Genomic DNA, 17,538 nt, shown 5'->3' on the forward strand with positions numbered 1-17,538 from the left:
TTTATGGCTCATGTATTCGGCTATAAATTAAAGTGTAATAGCTACTACCTCATTAAATTCTTGGTCACAAAAGCTATCACTGGTTGTCATGCATTGGAATTTACAAACACAAACACTGGTAGAGTGTTGGATTGGAACTCGGTTCCAAAATGTTCGATTTTGACTGCTCTCTCTCTCTCTCTCTCTCTCTCTCTCTCTCTCTCTCTCTCTCTCTCTCTCTCTCTCTCTCTCTATTTAGATAGTAAACTTCGTAGTAAATTCTATTTATGTTGTTAACGACTCATTTGAGTACTACGGTGCATTACTGCCTCAGTCATTGATGCTAATCTATAAGTAAGCATCTGAAAGTTTCAGCATTTTTATTATTATTATTATTATTATTATCATTATCTTTATCATTATCATTATCATTATCATTATTATTATTATTATTATTATTATTATTATTACTAGCTAAGCTACAACCCGAGTTGGAAAAGCAAGATGCTATAAGCCCAAGGGCTCCAACAGGGAAAAATAGCTCAGTGAGGAAAGGAAATAAGGAAATGAATAAACGATATAAGAATTAATGAACTATTAAAATAGAAAATGAACATTAACAACATCAAAACAGATATTTCATATATGAACTATGAAAAAACTCATGTCAGCCTGTTCAGCATTAAAACATTTCCCGCAAGTTTGAACTTTCGAATTTTTACTGATTCAACTACCCGATTAGGAAGATCATTCCACAACTTGGTCACAGCTGGAATAAAACTTCTAGAGTAGCCTACTGTGTAGTATTGAGCCTCATGATGGAGAAAGCCTGACTATTAAAATTAACTGCTAAAAACGTTCCGTATACATTAAGCTAGTTTAATAAACTCTTCACTTGTTTTTATATTTTATATAGGAAATATTTATTGTAATGTTGTTACTGTTCTTAAAGTATTTTATTTTTTCTTGCTTCCTTTCCTCACTGGGCTATTTTGTCTGTTGGAGCCCCTGGGCTTATAGCACCCTGCTTTTCCCAACTAGGATTGTAGCTTAGCAAGTTATAATAATAATAATAATATTTCATGGTAATACCTCATTTCTTTTATCTTTTTTTTTTCTTTGGTGTTGCGACTATTTATATTACAATTCCCTAAATTGTTAATGAAGATATTGCCCAAATAACAAACTCATTCCATGTATAAGCTAGAGTCCGTAGTCGGTAATTAACGTCGAAATTTATAGGCACATAATAAGTCTGAAATCACAAGATAATGATGTTTTTATTCGTAGAAAAGATAAAAGGTTCATTTTTATTTTATTTTTCACATTGAATAATTAGGGTTTTTCCTTTAGTTGAATCTCTTCCTCGAGCTTTGTGGCTTTGGCTGGTGATTTTAAAGAAGTAGTTTCACTTTCTTCCTTATTTGATCTGTTTTAATAAAAGAGAGAACAAAATAATAATAAAACTATTGGTCTTTCCAGAAAAGATCTTATTATTATTGTTATTAATATTATTATTATTATTATTGTTATTATTATTATTGTTGTTGTTTTTATTACTTGCTAAGCTACAACCCTAGTTGGAAAAGCAGGATATGCCTTAAAGAAGTGTATAAAATTAAAGTTTTTTTTTTTTTTTTTTTTTTTTTTTTTTTTTTTTTTTTTTGTAAAATTTAAGTTAAAAATTGAGCAACATGAAACAAATACCCCAACGAATCAATTAAGTTTTTGGATAATTCTTTTGATATGAGATTGCTGAGAAGACAGGGAGCCAAATGCCTAAACTATCACAGGCTTTTAATAAAACAAGATAATAAAAACGAAAACCAACTGATTAGTGGGACTTAATTCAGTATTTACCATTTGATACTTAATGGTCCTTCTTTTTTATTGACAATATTTTGAACTTCATTATCCCACACCCAATACAATAGCTTTAAATTAATCTCACTAGTGAGATGAAACTATAAGAGAGATTACTCAAGTGACATATGTGGATGAAATCATGGGGAGGGGTAGATGGAGATGGTTTGGGCATGCTCTTCGCACTCCCCAAGAGAGATTAGTTCACCAAACTTTCAAATACGCTCCAGAAGGCACTAGAAGAGTTGGAAGACCCAGGCCTACATGGCTGGGGACTATGAAGCGTGCAGTAGGAGATGATGAATGGAGAAGTATTGAAAGCTCAAGATAGAGACGAATGGCGAAATCTAATCGAGGTCCTTTGCGTCAATAGGCGTAGGAGATGATGAAGATGATGAGTGTTAATGAATCTCTTGAAGAACTCTTATTCACCAACTTACTTCCCACGAAGGCGAGTCCTGGGGTCAGTGCTTTCCAGAAAGGCGATAGTGTCTGGAAGTGCCATGTTGCTGGTGTCCCAGAGGGCCATTGAAGCCAAGCCAGCAATGATTACCCCTCCCCCAAACACGACAGATGGAGCCCATTGGTAGTTGTAGCCCTGGAATTGAAGAAATGGCCTTATAAAACAAATCTAGGCATGCACGTGAAAATCCTGGAATAAATGTTGCCAGGCATTTACCATTTTAAAAACGGATATATTGACGTCAAGGAGTGATATTAAGGTCACTATCCCGTAAAATATAATAAAAAAAAGTATGGTAAAATTACGGTCGCATGCATTTTACTGAAATACGGTTGAGAACAGTATATTTTTACGGAGAATTTCCGATTAATATTGCGGTTTTTTAACAGTGTATAGAGAAAGCTTATGGTACATTTGATATCGATGAGTTGAATATGTATGATATAGAAGGTAATTTACTGTGAGAAAATAGAATTTCTATGATCGAATATGTAGAACAGACAAGGGAGTGTTTTGATGTGTATAATTTTGGTTATGTATTTGAGATTGTTTGCTTTTCTATAAGCTTGTAAAATTGTGAGAGAAGCCAAGTATCGATAAGTTGGTGTACGTGTAAGTTTGTGGAATAATAAAAAGGGTCATGATCTGTGTGAGAATTGGCTGATGCCTAAAGATGAAATAGTTTAATTGTTGGTGATAGTGAAAAGAAATTCATAAAGAAGATTGTTTAAACATCTTGAAGTTTATGTAAGAAGAACAACTTAAAAATTAATACTGTCAATCAAAAAGTTAAGGGGAAATGGAAACAGGAAGAATCGGCAGTTGAAGTAGTATAGAAGATCTAATTGAGAAAATGCAGACTTTTTTTTACAGAATAACCCATGAAAGAAACTCCCCACTGGCTCCAATCATCATAAACCATTTTCATTTCCTAAGACAAAAATTTAAATAATTTTTTAAGGGAGACGTTTCCGCACTCACCAGATATTCCGTGATGAAGGGTGCCAGCGAAGATCCCACCCTAGACATCATGAAGGAGCAGCTGACGCCGCGGGTCCTCACTTCTGTCGGAAAGAGCTCGCTCCCGAACAGGTATATAATGGAAGACGAAATGCTGATACACATTCGGCCCAGTAAGGCAAAGGTCACCATTAACCACTGCATATCTTTAAGAAGAATATTGGGAGTTAAATGACAGGACAGGGTAAAAAAGGAAACTATAAGAGAGATTACTCGAGTGCCATATGTGGATGAGATCATGGTGATGGGTAGATGAAGATGTTCTTCGCGCTCCCCAAGAGAGATTAGTTCCCCAAACTTTCAGCTGGGCTCCACAAGGCACTATAAAAGTTGGAAGATACAAGCCTACATGGCTGAGGACTATGAAGCGTGAAGTAGGAGATGATGAATGGATAAGTATTGAATTAAAAGCTCAAGATAGAGACGACTGGCGAATTCTAACTGAGGACCTTCGCGTCAATAGGCGTAGGAGGAGATGGTGATGATGATATGCAGTCGAGATTGAGATGGTATGGGCATACAGCACAATGGCTTGACAAAGTGAAGAATAATTTACTGAAGGGTTCGGTGAAGGAAAATATATCCAAAAAAAAAAACATTGTTGGAGAACACGTTTGCAGAAACTAACCCCTTAGTTTAGGACACCGATGAGTACGAAGAAAAAAAAAGATTTAATCTACAGTTGATTGATTGATTGATTTGGGGTTTTCTAGCATCCTGACGTCGAAGGTCATTGACGCCGTAATCTACAGCTGAAATTGCGTTGGCATGTATCCCTTCGTCTCCAACTTTCCATTGATATGTTATACGGTTTCGTAACCCAAAACCTAATTCAGTATAACAATTCACATAAAAATGCTATTCTAATTAAATTCAACAATCAAAAAGTCTGACAGAGTGGTACGTACATTATTCAGATATGCCTATTTGTTAAGTAAAGTAATTCCCATTTCTCCAATAAATCTTGATTCAACCAAATGTGGGTAATCTAACACCATAAGAATTACAGTATTCTCTAAACAAATATTGATCAAAATCGGTGATATGTTAGATTCAAAGGCAAACTAAAATACATAAAAACACATAGTAAACTGGGTATTTTCATATAGATACAGTATTCCCTAATTTCCACAGGAAATCAATTCTAACTAGACCAATAACCATAGCTCCTCCAAGTAAAGTGCCTACAAGACTTTTAAATTCTGTTTAAAACTAAATTCCTGTAAAGTCTTTAAAGGCCGCTCATGAATGGAAGAGGCAAGGGACAGTGACATTGCCCTATCAAGCAGAACAATGCCCTAGAGACTGACCATATTACATTTGATCAGCGCCCAAGCCCCCTCTCCAACCAAACTAGGACTAAGGAGAGCCAGGCAATGGCTGCTGATCACTCAGCAGACAGACCTATAGGCTTTCCCAAACACCCCATCCTTATCTCACAAGGACGGTGAGGTTACCGCGACCAAAGGAACTAACGAGTTTGAGGGGGACTGGAACCCCAGTTTGGTAATCACCAGGCAAGGATGCTACCACCAGGCCAAATGTATTTTCTAATTATTCAAACCTGGCCCGTGAGCTATGAGGTTAAAGATACAAGTATATGGTTGAAAGCAATGACAAAACATCAATTGAAAAAGCGATTGGATAAAGAGTAAGAAAAGTTGATGAGAGAACATATTGAAGACCATTGCTAGATATAGAAAATGGAACGGAAGTTCATCAGTCAACAACAGTTGTAAAGTGACAAATGAAAAAATTAACATGAATTAGAAAAAGGAAGCATCGAGGGACTTTTAACCAGAAAAAAATATTGAGCGAGACTGACAATTGCTTCAGGGATATCAATGGGACAAAATCATTTTCATTCAAAGTATTGTAAAAATAATGACTGCGTCAGAGGCTAGGAACGCTTATCTTGCCTTGTACATCCCTTACTGAGATCCTTAAGAAGTAGTTTATGTCAAGACAATTTGTTAGAGTAAAAGTATCGAATACCTTAGCGAAAGCAGTCTTGAAAGAACGGTAACAGGATGGATTAAAGAGGTTACATATCTGTGGATGGTAGGATGGACCAGACTATATTTTCAAGAAAAATAAAGATCTAGAGTCAATTGAAGCCTAAGCTAGTGGTATTTATAGAAAAAACGAATCAAGATGAACGATCTTACCCTTTGGCACTGCAGTAACGCACAGGAGAACAGCTCCAGTCGTCATAAGGCTGGCGATGAGAGGAATTTTCCTACCGAATCTGGACAAAATTGGATGAATGAGTAGTCGACTTGGTACTTCCGTCAATCCCAAGAGAGCTATGTAAGAGTAGATGTCTATGTCGAAATTGCCTCCACTGTACGTCACTCCGTAATAGGTCATATCGATGACGAAGAAGTTCAGATGCAATACCAAGCTTATGGTGCGTAACCGGGGAGTTCTGCAAGAGAAATAGTCTTTAATTAGTCAGGGATGGTTGTTTGAAATGTAGGGACGCTTTACAAGTAGTTGGACCCTATTTCGTCAAACGTGTTTACGGTAACGACTTGTATTATTATTATTATTATTATTATTATTATTATTATTATTATTATTATTATTATTATTGCAAGCTAAGCTACAACCCTAGTTGGAAAAGCAGGATGCTATAAGCCCAAGGACTCCAACAAGGAAAATAGCTCAGTGAGGAAAGGGAAAAGAAAATAGATAAACTACAAGACAGGTAATGAACAATCAAAATATTTTTTCAAGAATAGTAACAACATTAAATTAGATCTTTCACATATAAACTACAAAAACTTCAAAAATATAAACAAGAGGAAGAGAAATGAGATAGAATAGTGCCCAAATGTACCCTCAAGCAAGAGAACTCTAACCCAAGACAGTGGGAGACCATGCCATTTGTAAATGCTTTTAAATGTAAAAGAGTACAGCCAGTGTTGTAAGTAGATAATCCTGCTTATTACTGTGTAGACTGCTTCAAGGACCCTTAGTACAGTAATTGCTAACAGTGCTACACCTGACGGCGCTACCTCACAAAGGACCCACACTAAGTAAAAGTCTCTGCGTGTGAAGAAACTAAATCGTTCAGTATTTCAGCATCCGTAACTCACCTGAATAATATAAACAGATCTGATGCTTTTCTCTTTAGAATCGATAGCCACTTCTCTCCTTCTTCTTCATGTTTAATCTTTGGTGCCTAAAGTGGGATACAGACGAAACTAGAATCAGTTATATATGGACAAGAGAAGAAACTAGAATCAGTTATATATGGGCAACAGAAGAAACTAGAATCACTTAAATATGGACAACAGAAGAAACTAGAATCAGTTATATATGGGCAACAGAAGAAACTAGAATCACTTAAATATGGACAAGAGAAGAAACTAGAATCAGTTATATATGGGCAACAGAAGAAACTAGAATCACTTAAATATGGACAACAGAAGAAACTAGAATCACTTAAATATGGACAACAGAAGAAACTAGAATCAGTTATATATGGGCAACAGAAGAAACTAGAATCACTTAAATATGGACAACAGCAGAAACTAGAATCACTTAAATATGGACAAGAGAAGAAACTAGAATCAGTTATATATGGGCAACAGAAGAAACTAGATCACTTAAATATGGACAACAGAAGAAACTAGAATCAGTTATATATGGGCAACAGAAGAAACTAGAATCACTTAAATATGGACAACAGCAGAAACTAGAATCACTTAAATATGGACAACAGAAGAAACTAGAATCACTTAAATATGGACAACAGCAGAAACTAGAATCACTTAAATATGGACAACAGAAGAAACTAGAATCAGTTATATATGGGCAACAGAAGAAACTAGAATCACTTAAATATGGACAACAGAAGAAACTAGAATCAGTTATATATGGGCAACAGAAGAAACTAGAATCACTTAAATATGGACAAGAGAAGAAACTAGAATCAGTTATATATGGGCAACAGAAGAAACTAGAATCACTTAAATATGGACAAGAGAAGAAACTAGAATCAGTTATATATGGGCAACAGAAGAAACTAGAATCACTTAAATATGGACAACAGCAGAAACTAGAATCACTTAAATATGGACAACAGAAGAAACTAGAATCAGTTATATATGGGCAACAGAAGAAACTAGAATCACTTAAATATGGACAACAGCAGAAACTAGAATCACTTAAATATGGACAAGAGAAGAAACTAGAATCAGTTATATATGGGCAACAGAAGAAACTAGAATCAGTTATATATGGACAACAGAAGAAACTAGAATCAGTTATATATGGGCAACAGAAGAAACTAGAATCAGTTATATATGGGCAACAGAAGAAACTAGAATCACTTAAATATGGACAACAGAAGAAACTAGAATCAGTTATATATGGGCAACAGAAGAAACTAGAATCAGTTATATATGGGCAACAGAAGAAACTTGAATCACTTAAATATGGACAAGAGAAGAAACTAGAATCAGTTATATATGGGCAACAGAAGAAACTAGAATCACTTAAATATGGACAACAGCAGAAACTAGAATAACTTAAATATGGACAAGAGAAGAAACTAGAATCAGTTATATATGGGCACTTAAATATGGACAACAGAAGAAACTAGAATCAGTTATATATGGGCAACAGAAGAAACTAGAATCACTTAAATATGGACAACAGAAGAAACTAGAATCACTTAAATATGGACAAGAGAAGAAACTAGAATCAGTTATATATGGGCAACAGAAGAAACTAGAATCACTTAAATATGGACAAGAGAAGAAACTAGAATCAGTTATATATGGGCAACAGAAGAAACTAGAATCACTTAAATATGGACAACAGAAGAAACTAGAATCAGTTATATATGGGCAACAGAAGAAACTAGAATCACTTAAATATGGACAAGAGAAGAAACTAGAATCAGTTATATATGGGCAACAGAAGAAACTAGAATCACTTAAATATGGACAACAGAAGAAACTAGAATCACTTAAATATGGACAACAGAAGAAACTAGAATCAGTTATATATGGGCAACAGAAGAAACTAGAATCACTTAAATATGGACAACAGCAGAAACTAGAATCACTTAAATATGGACAAGAGAAGAAACTAGAATCAGTTATATATGGGCAACAGAAGAAACTAGAATCACTTAAATATGGACAAGAGAAGAAACTAGAATCAGTTATATATGGGCAACAGAAGAAACTAGAATCACTTAAATATGGACAACAGCAGAAACTAGAATCACTTAAATATGGACAACAGAAGAAACTAGAATCAGTTATATATGGGCAACAGAAGAAACTAGAATCACTTAAATATGGACAACAGAAGAAACTAGAATCAGTTATATATGGGCAACAGAAGAAACTAGAATCACTTAAATATGGACAAGAGAAGAAACTAGAATCAGTTATATATGGGCAACAGAAGAAACTAGAATCACTTAAATATGGACAAGAGAAGAAACTAGAATCAGTTATATATGGGCAACAGAAGAAACTAGAATCACTTAAATATGGACAACAGCAGAAACTAGAATCACTTAAATATGGACAACAGAAGAAACTAGAATCAGTTATATATGGGCAACAGAAGAAACTAGAATCACTTAAATATGGACAACAGCAGAAACTAGAATCACTTAAATATGGACAAGAGAAGAAACTAGAATCAGTTATATATGGGCAACAGAAGAAACTAGAATCAGTTATATATGGACAACAGAAGAAACTAGAATCAGTTATATATGGGCAACAGAAGAAACTAGAATCAGTTATATATGGGCAACAGAAGAAACTAGAATCACTTAAATATGGACAAGAGAAGAAACTAGAATCAGTTATATATGGGCAACAGAAGAAACTAGAATCAGTTATATATGGGCAACAGAAGAAACTAGAATCACTTAAATATGGACAAGAGAAGAAACTAGAATCAGTTATATATGGGCAACAGAAGAAACTAGAATCACTTAAATATGGACAACAGCAGAAACTAGAATAACTTAAATATGGACAAGAGAAGAAACTAGAATCAGTTATATATGGGCACTTAAATATGGACAACAGAAGAAACTAGAATCAGTTATATATGGGCAACAGAAGAAACTAGAATCACTTAAATATGGACAACAGAAGAAACTAGAATCACTTAAATATGGACAAGAGAAGAAACTAGAATCAGTTATATATGGGCAACAGAAGAAACTAGAATCACTTAAATATGGACAAGAGAAGAAACTAGAATCAGTTATATATGGGCAACAGAAGAAACTAGAATCACTTAAATATGGACAAGAGAAGAAACTAGAATCAGTTATATATGGGCAACAGAAGAAACTAGAATCACTTAAATATGGACAAGAGAAGAAACTAGAATCAGTTATATATGGGCAACAGAAGAAACTATAATCACTTAAATATGGGCAACAGAAGAAACTAGAATCACTTAAATATGGACAAGAGAAGAAACTAGAATCAGTTATATATGGGCAACAGAAGAAACTAGAATCACTTAAATATGGACAAGAGAAGAAACTAGAATCAGTTATATATGGGCAACAGAAGAAACTAGAATCACTTAAATATGGACAAGAGAAGAAACTAGAATCAGTTATATATGGGCAACAGAAGAAACTAGAATCACTTAAATATGGACAACAGCAGAAACTAGAATCAGTTATATATGGACAAGAGAAGAAACTAGAATCAGTTATATATGGGCAACAGAAGAAACTAGAATCACTTAAATATGGACAAGAGAAGAAACTAGAATCAGTTATATATGGGCAACAGAAGAAACTAGAATCACTTAAATATGGACAACAGAAGAAACTAGAATCAGTTATATATGGGCAACAGAAGAACTAGAATCACTTAAATATGGACAACAGCAGAAACTAGAATCACTTAAATATGGACAAGAGAAGAAACTAGAATCAGTTATATATGGGCAACAGAAGAAACTAGAATCACTTAAATATGGACAACAGAAGAAACTAGAATCAGTTATATATGGGCAACAGAAGAAACTAGAATCACTTAAATATGGACAAGAGAAGAAACTAGAATCAGTTATATATGGGCAACAGAAGAAACTAGAATTACTTAAATATGGACAACAGCAGAAACTAGAATCACTTAAATATGGACAAGAGAAGAAACTAGAATCAGTTATATATGGGCAACAGAAGAAACTAGAATCACTTAAATATGGAGAACAGCAGAAACTAGAATCAGTTATATATGGGCAACAGAAGAAACTAGAATCACTTAAATATGGACAACAGCAGAAACTAGAATCAGTTATATATGGGCAACAGAAGAAACTAGAATCACTTAAATATGGACAACAGCAGAAACTAGAATCACTTAAATATGGACAAGAGAAGAAACTAGAATCAGTTATATATGGGCAACAGAAGAAACTAGAATCACTTAAATATGGACAAGAGAAGAAACTAGAATCAGTTATATATGGGCAACAGAAGAAACTAGAATCACTTAAATATGGACAAGAGAAGAAACTAGAATCAGTTATATATGGGCAACAGAAGAAACTAGAATCAGTTATATATGGGCAACAGAAGAAACTAGAATCACTTAAATATGGACAAGAGAAGAAACTAGAATCACTTAAATATGGACAACAGAAGAAACTAGAATCAGTTATATATGGGCAACAGAAGAAACTAGAATCAGTTATATATGGGCAACAGAAGAAACTAGAATCACTTAAATATGGACAAGAGAAGAAACTAGAATCACTTAAATATGGACAACAGAAGAAACTAGAATCACTTAAATATGGACAACAGAAGAAACTAGAATCAGTTATATATGGGCAACAGAAGAAACTAGAATCACTTAAATATGGACAACAGAAGAAACTAGAATCACTTAAATATGGACAACAGAAGAAACTAGAATCAGTTATATATGGACAACAGAAGAAACTAGAATCACTTAAATATGGACAAGAGAAGAAACTAGAATCAGTTATATATGGGCAACAGAAGAAACTAGAATCAGTTATATATGGGCAACAGAAGAAACTAGAATCACTTAAATATGGACAAGAGAAGAAACTAGAATCAGTTATATATGGGCAACAGAAGAAACTAGAATCAGTTATATATGGGCAACAGAAGAAACTAGAATCACTTAAATATGGACAAGAGAAGAAACTAGAATCACTTAAATATGGACAACAGAAGAAACTAGAATCAGTTATATATGGGCAACAGAAGAAACTAGAATCAGTTATATATGGGCAACAGAAGAAACTAGAATCACTTAAATATGGACAACAGAAGAAACTAGAATCAGTTATATATGGGCAACAGAAGAAACTAGAATCACTTAAATATGGACAACAGAAGAAACTAGAATCACTTAAATATGGACAACAGAAGAAACTAGAATCAGTTATATATGGGCAACAGAAGAAACTAGAATCACTTAAATATGGACAAGAGAAGAAACTAGAATCAGTTATATATGGGCAACAGAAGAAACTAGAATCAGTTATATATGGGCAACAGAAGAAACTAGAATCACTTAAATATGGACAACAGAAGAAACTAGAATCAGTTATATATGGGCAACAGAAGAAACTAGAATCACTTAAATATGGACAACAGCAGAAACTAGAATCACTTAAATATGGACAAGAGAAGAAACTAGAATCACTTAAATATGGACAACAGAAGAAACTAGAATCAGTTATATATGGGCAACAGAAGAAACTAGAATCACTTAAATATGGACAACAGAAGAAACTAGAATCAGTTATATATGGGCAACAGAAGAAACTAGAATCACTTAAATATGGGCAACAGAAGAAACTAGAATCACTTAAATATGGACAACAGCAGAAACTAGAATCACTTAAATATGGACAACAGAAGAAACTAGAATCAGTTATATATGGGCAACAGAAGAAACTAGAATCACTTAAATATGGACAACAGAAGAAACTAGAATCAGTTATATATGGGCAACAGAAGAAACTAGAAGCACTTAAATATGGACAAGAGAAGAAACTAGAATCAGTTATATATGGGCAACAGAAGAAACTAGAATCACTTAAATATGGACAACAGCAGAAACTAGAATCACTTAAATATGGACAACAGAAGAAACTAGAATCAGTTATATATGGGCAACAGAAGAAACTAGAATCACTTAAATATGGACAACAGCAGAAACTAGAATCACTTAAATATGGACAACAGAAGAAACTAGAATCAGTTATATATGGGCAACAGAAGAAACTAGAATCACTTAAATATGGACAACAGAAGAAACTAGAATCAGTTATATATGGGCAACAGAAGAAACTAGAATCACTTAAATATGGACAACAGCAGAAACTAGAATCACTTAAATATGGACAAGAGAAGAAACTAGAATCACTTAAATATGGACAACAGCAGAAACTAGAATCACTTAAATATGGACAACAGAAGAAACTAGAATCAGTTATATATGGGCAACAGAAGAAACTAGAATCACTTAAATATGGACAACAGAAGAAACTAGAATCACTTAAATATGGACAACAGAAGAAACTAGAATCAGTTATATATGGGCAACAGAAGAAACTAGAATCCCTTAAATATGGGCAACAGAAGAAACTAGAATCACTTAAATATGGACAACAGAAGAAACTAGAATCAGTTATATATGGGCAACAGAAGAAACTAGAATCAGTTATATATGGGCAATTATATATAAGTTCACTTATGTAAGAGTTTAATGCTTACTATGTATAGATTTCTCTACATCACAGCAAATTAATTGCAAAAAAATAGTGCATGACTGAGATTATCTATAGTTTTTCTTGAATGAAACTCCTTCCAAATTTCTAATTACTTCGTCTTTTCGAGAAAAAAATTTCAAAATCGTTAATAAGAACATTCATCAGTGGCGAGAAGAAAGTTTCATTTGCTAAAAGGTATAAGGAAGCCGAACCGCCAATGATAAATATATATGTACTCTAACAATACGCAAGAAATGCGCAGCAAAATCTTTCTATTCCTTCATTTTATTCATGAGTTTTGTTTTCAAGGTTTTCAGTGAAAACTTGTTGAAATAATGCTAGGAAATGAAAACGTTATTGAGAAAATCCTCGTGATCTACTTTCTATTTATATATTGAACTTGGATATATATACTGTATAAATATCTGTATATATATATGTATATGTATATATATTTATATATATATATATATATATATATATATATATATATATATATATATATATATATATATATATATGTGTGTGTGTGTGTGTGTGTGTGTGTGTGTAAAAGGAGAATGAGAGGCGAGTGGAACACCATGTTGCCATGGAAGGAAAGCCCTCTGAGGTACAATATATTATGGTTAACTTGGCAACACGCTGGAATGTGAAGCATGTTTTGAAAAAGCCAGCCAGAAATAGAGTAGAAATCACCTAGCTGTAGTGAAAGAAAGATATTGCTAGACTACAAGTAAACATGAGTATCCGATTTATAAACAAAGCAAAAATTTAAGAAGCGTGTATTACTTGGTGCAGTACACATTGTTGTGACAAAATAAATGTAGGAGATTTTGAAGTGTAAATACAAAATGCTATGGCACAAGGCTAGTGAGCAAGGGGTCACCAAAACGAAAATAGGGAAGATGCTAGCATGGCCCTTTTTAGGATTGAAAAATAAACTGAGATCTCGTATATTGAAATTGTTTGAATATGTTACAAGAAGAGAAATTATAACAAAAAGGCTATGGAAAAATTGGAATAGATAATACCTAAAAGAAAGAAGAGAGAAACAGTTTCACATCAAACACCGTAAAGGAAAAACCTAACATAAAAAAAGTCCGTGATGAAGGTAGTGATGATTTTGAACATTTTACAAGAAGAGACGAGGAGTAATGATGAAGGAAATGGCTTTGGGAAAATGTAATAGATAAAAACTAAAAGAAAGAAGAGAGAAACAGTTGCACGTCGAACATTATAAAGGAAATCCTAACATAAAAGAAAAAAATTATGAATATAGTAATGATAATGAGCAGTTTCAGATTTGTAGCCATCCTTACCGGTACCGCCGTGGACTTCAGGATAAGAATGACCTCCTCATCGCTCGGTAGGGAACTGTTATTCCACCTGGAAGCTTTTTTGAGGACCTGCAAAGCTTCCCTGTACCGACCCCTAACTACTAGCCAATGTGGTGATTCGTCCAGAAGCCTAAAAATATGTAAAGAAAGTAAAATCTCAAGAAAAAAAAAACTGCCAAAATATTCCAGTTATTACATATTTACAGTAACAGAATTGAAAAGAGTATATTTTACGACCAACACACTTCCTACCAATATAGTGTTGCCATTTCGAGTTTCTTAACTTATTATTTGAATTTTTATTTGATTTTGTGTTACTTAACGTGAAAATACCAGATACCAATCATTTTCAATCCTCAGGTTCTTCATATTTGACCTGTATCCAGAACTTCATGTACCTTACCTGTACACCTGTCAATTTCTCTCCCCCCCCCCCCCCATATCTCTCCATCATGGTAGTAGTTTACATTTCTCTGATTTCCTGAACCTGGATTCATCCCCAATTAAACAGCTAGAGTTGTTTTGATTTTCCCTCGAGAGTCTCCCACTATTAGGAGAAAGGCCTAACGTTTCTAATAAAAAAATGAGTTCTCCTGCTTGGGGGTACACTCAGTCATGCTGTTCTATCTTATTTCTCTTCCTCTTGTTTTTTTTTTAAGTTTTTATAGTTTATATATAAAGGATCTAATTTCAAGTTGTTACAGTTCTTGAAATATTTAATTTTGATTGTTTATTACTACTCTTGTTTTCTTTCCTCCATGGGATATTTTTCCCTGTTGGAGCTCTTGGGCTTATAGCATCTTGCTTATCCAACAAGGGTTATAGCTTAGCTTGTAATAATAATAATAATAATAATAATAATAATAATAATAATAATAATAATAATAATAATAATTAATTACTGAACTTAATCTCATCTTACCATAGACCAGGTATTAGAAGAAGACTAGGGAGAGAAGCAACTGTCATCAGCCACCTCCAATCCCTTATCAAATACCCGAAGCCACTGAATATACACACGTATATCGTCCAAGGAAAATACAGGAGTATTCCAGCTATCGGTCTGACCTCAGGTGGGCAGGATTCCATTCCTGTGTAATTATATAAAGGTCAACAGGATTCTAGATCATGGTAAATAGAATTTGTTGTATTCAATCCTTGTTTATAAGAAATCTGAGCTTTTCTATGGGTATTGAACTGGGCAGACAGATGTAAGGTAAACATATTTTTATTTAGAATATAACAGGAACTAGATGGGCGCTTAATAGAGCGCAGACCTCCGCCGCGGCCGCTTATTTTCGACGTTTTGCTTGATCGTGACCTTGACCTTTGACCTTGACATTCCAAAATTTAGTCATTTCCAGCTTTTTACATAACAGTTAATCCTTGCAAGTTTCATTACTCTACGATTAAAATTGTGGCCAGGAAGCTGTTTACAAACAAACACACACACTAACACACATGTGGTAAAACTTAACCTCCTTCCAAATTCGTTGGGGGAGGTAATAATCAATCCTTGCTCATGGAAAACTGTACTGTACATATTACTGATACAGATTACAAGGATTCAAAATGATCTTGCCTCTAAAAGTAACAGACCTTCCTTATATAATCATTGACACTGACCAGCACTTCAATTACTCTCACTTAAAACTATTACATGTGTCTTTCACGCTTCAAGAAGATTATTGATGGTCCTCGGTCTTTGGCAGCAAAAGAAGGTAATAACTTCCCATTGTGAGACATTTCTCTATCTAGTAAGCAATTTCTATTCGTACCTTCATTTCAGAACTACTGTAATAAATGCAGTATCACACGGGTACGTTTCCTGGCAACCCTTAGTATCTTGCAGCCAGTCTTTCTAACCGTTACCAAATATAATTTTTCATATTTGTGTACGAACAAATCCACCCATCACTAGATGAGGACAGATGATGACACCCAAGCTATAACTTAGATTACTCAATTTCTGTCGTCATTGTAGGCTAATCTGTGACGCTTGTTCATGGTAATGCTAGCGGTATTTTTAGATTTATTCCAGAAGCAGGTCTTCTGAAAGCTATTCAACTTTTATAGGGACATCTTCGCTTTTATGGTTTTAAGTTGAATTTACTTTTATTCTTTGTTTATGACAAACAATATCTGCATCAATGACCTTTGATATCAGTATGCCAGAAAACTCAAAATCGATCAATCAATCATGGGAATAAGTCAATCAAGCATTGGTAACTTGATCCATATTTTGGAGGACCAGAATGCTGAGCAGCTATAAATCTAGCATATCACCGATTTGGTTCCCAGAATATGCAAGAAGCTAGCTAATCAACAATTCAAGGTAAAAAAATAAAAAACTTTCGATCCCAAAGGATCCACAACTAATAACTATGAGCTCTCTTGCATTAGTAGAAGTAATTACCTAGAATGTAAGATATCTTGACCACTGGAACATGCATTATTCCTATGAGGAATCGGCAGATTAGAACAGCAGGAATATTAGGTAACCAACCGGATATTAGACCAAGGACGATGAAGCATGCTACGCCCCAAACAAATATTCTCTTCCTCCCGAACCTGAAAGTATAATTATTAATGATATGACGTGAGTGAATCAATGCTTCAACACAATCACACACACAAACACACACACACATATATATATATATATATATATATATATATATATATATATATATATGTGTATATATATATATATGTGTGTGTGTGTGTGTGGTATATAAAACCTGAAGACAACAAGTCGGAGAGATGAGATATTGCCTTAAGATTGTGAATGCAACATTTATATAATTTGATAGTTATCTATCTGTCTACTGCATATATAAATATATATATATATATATATATATATATATATATATATATATATATATATATATATATATATATACATACATACATATATATATATATATATATATATATATATATATATATATATATATATGTGTGTGTGTGTATATGTGTGTAAGGGGTGCACATACGTGCATTTGGTTATCTATTCTGCATTCAAATTATGGTAGTTTTAAGCAACAAAAAATCATAACATTTAAAAGAAAAAAAAAAACTAGAATCGCTATTGTTCATGAATACGGGTAT

At 33.7% G+C, this 17,538-nt stretch overlaps 1 protein-coding gene across 1 annotated transcript in view; it reads right to left on the reverse strand.

The window, feature by feature from the left end:
• Positions 1–1,240: 1,240 nt before the first annotated feature.
• The window catches only part of LOC137622042 (organic cation transporter protein-like), a 22,568-nt gene continuing 6,270 nt past the window's right edge, over positions 1,241–17,538 (reverse strand). The window contains exons 5-12 of the mRNA XM_068352522.1: positions 16,841–16,995; positions 15,347–15,515; positions 14,407–14,554; positions 6,427–6,512; positions 5,494–5,753; positions 3,287–3,471; positions 2,283–2,440; positions 1,241–1,408 (exon numbers count right to left, since the gene is read on the reverse strand). Of these exons, the coding sequence (XP_068208623.1) occupies positions 1,315–1,408; positions 2,283–2,440; positions 3,287–3,471; positions 5,494–5,753; positions 6,427–6,512; positions 14,407–14,554; positions 15,347–15,515; positions 16,841–16,995 (1,255 nt within the window). The 3' untranslated portion in view covers positions 1,241–1,314. The remainder of the gene's footprint in view (positions 1,409–2,282; positions 2,441–3,286; positions 3,472–5,493; positions 5,754–6,426; positions 6,513–14,406; positions 14,555–15,346; positions 15,516–16,840; positions 16,996–17,538) is intronic.

The sequence above is a fragment of the Palaemon carinicauda genome, chromosome 28 (genome assembly GCF_036898095.1).
Source record: "Palaemon carinicauda isolate YSFRI2023 chromosome 28, ASM3689809v2, whole genome shotgun sequence".
Classification (NCBI taxonomy): Eukaryota; Metazoa; Arthropoda; class Malacostraca; order Decapoda; family Palaemonidae; genus Palaemon; species Palaemon carinicauda.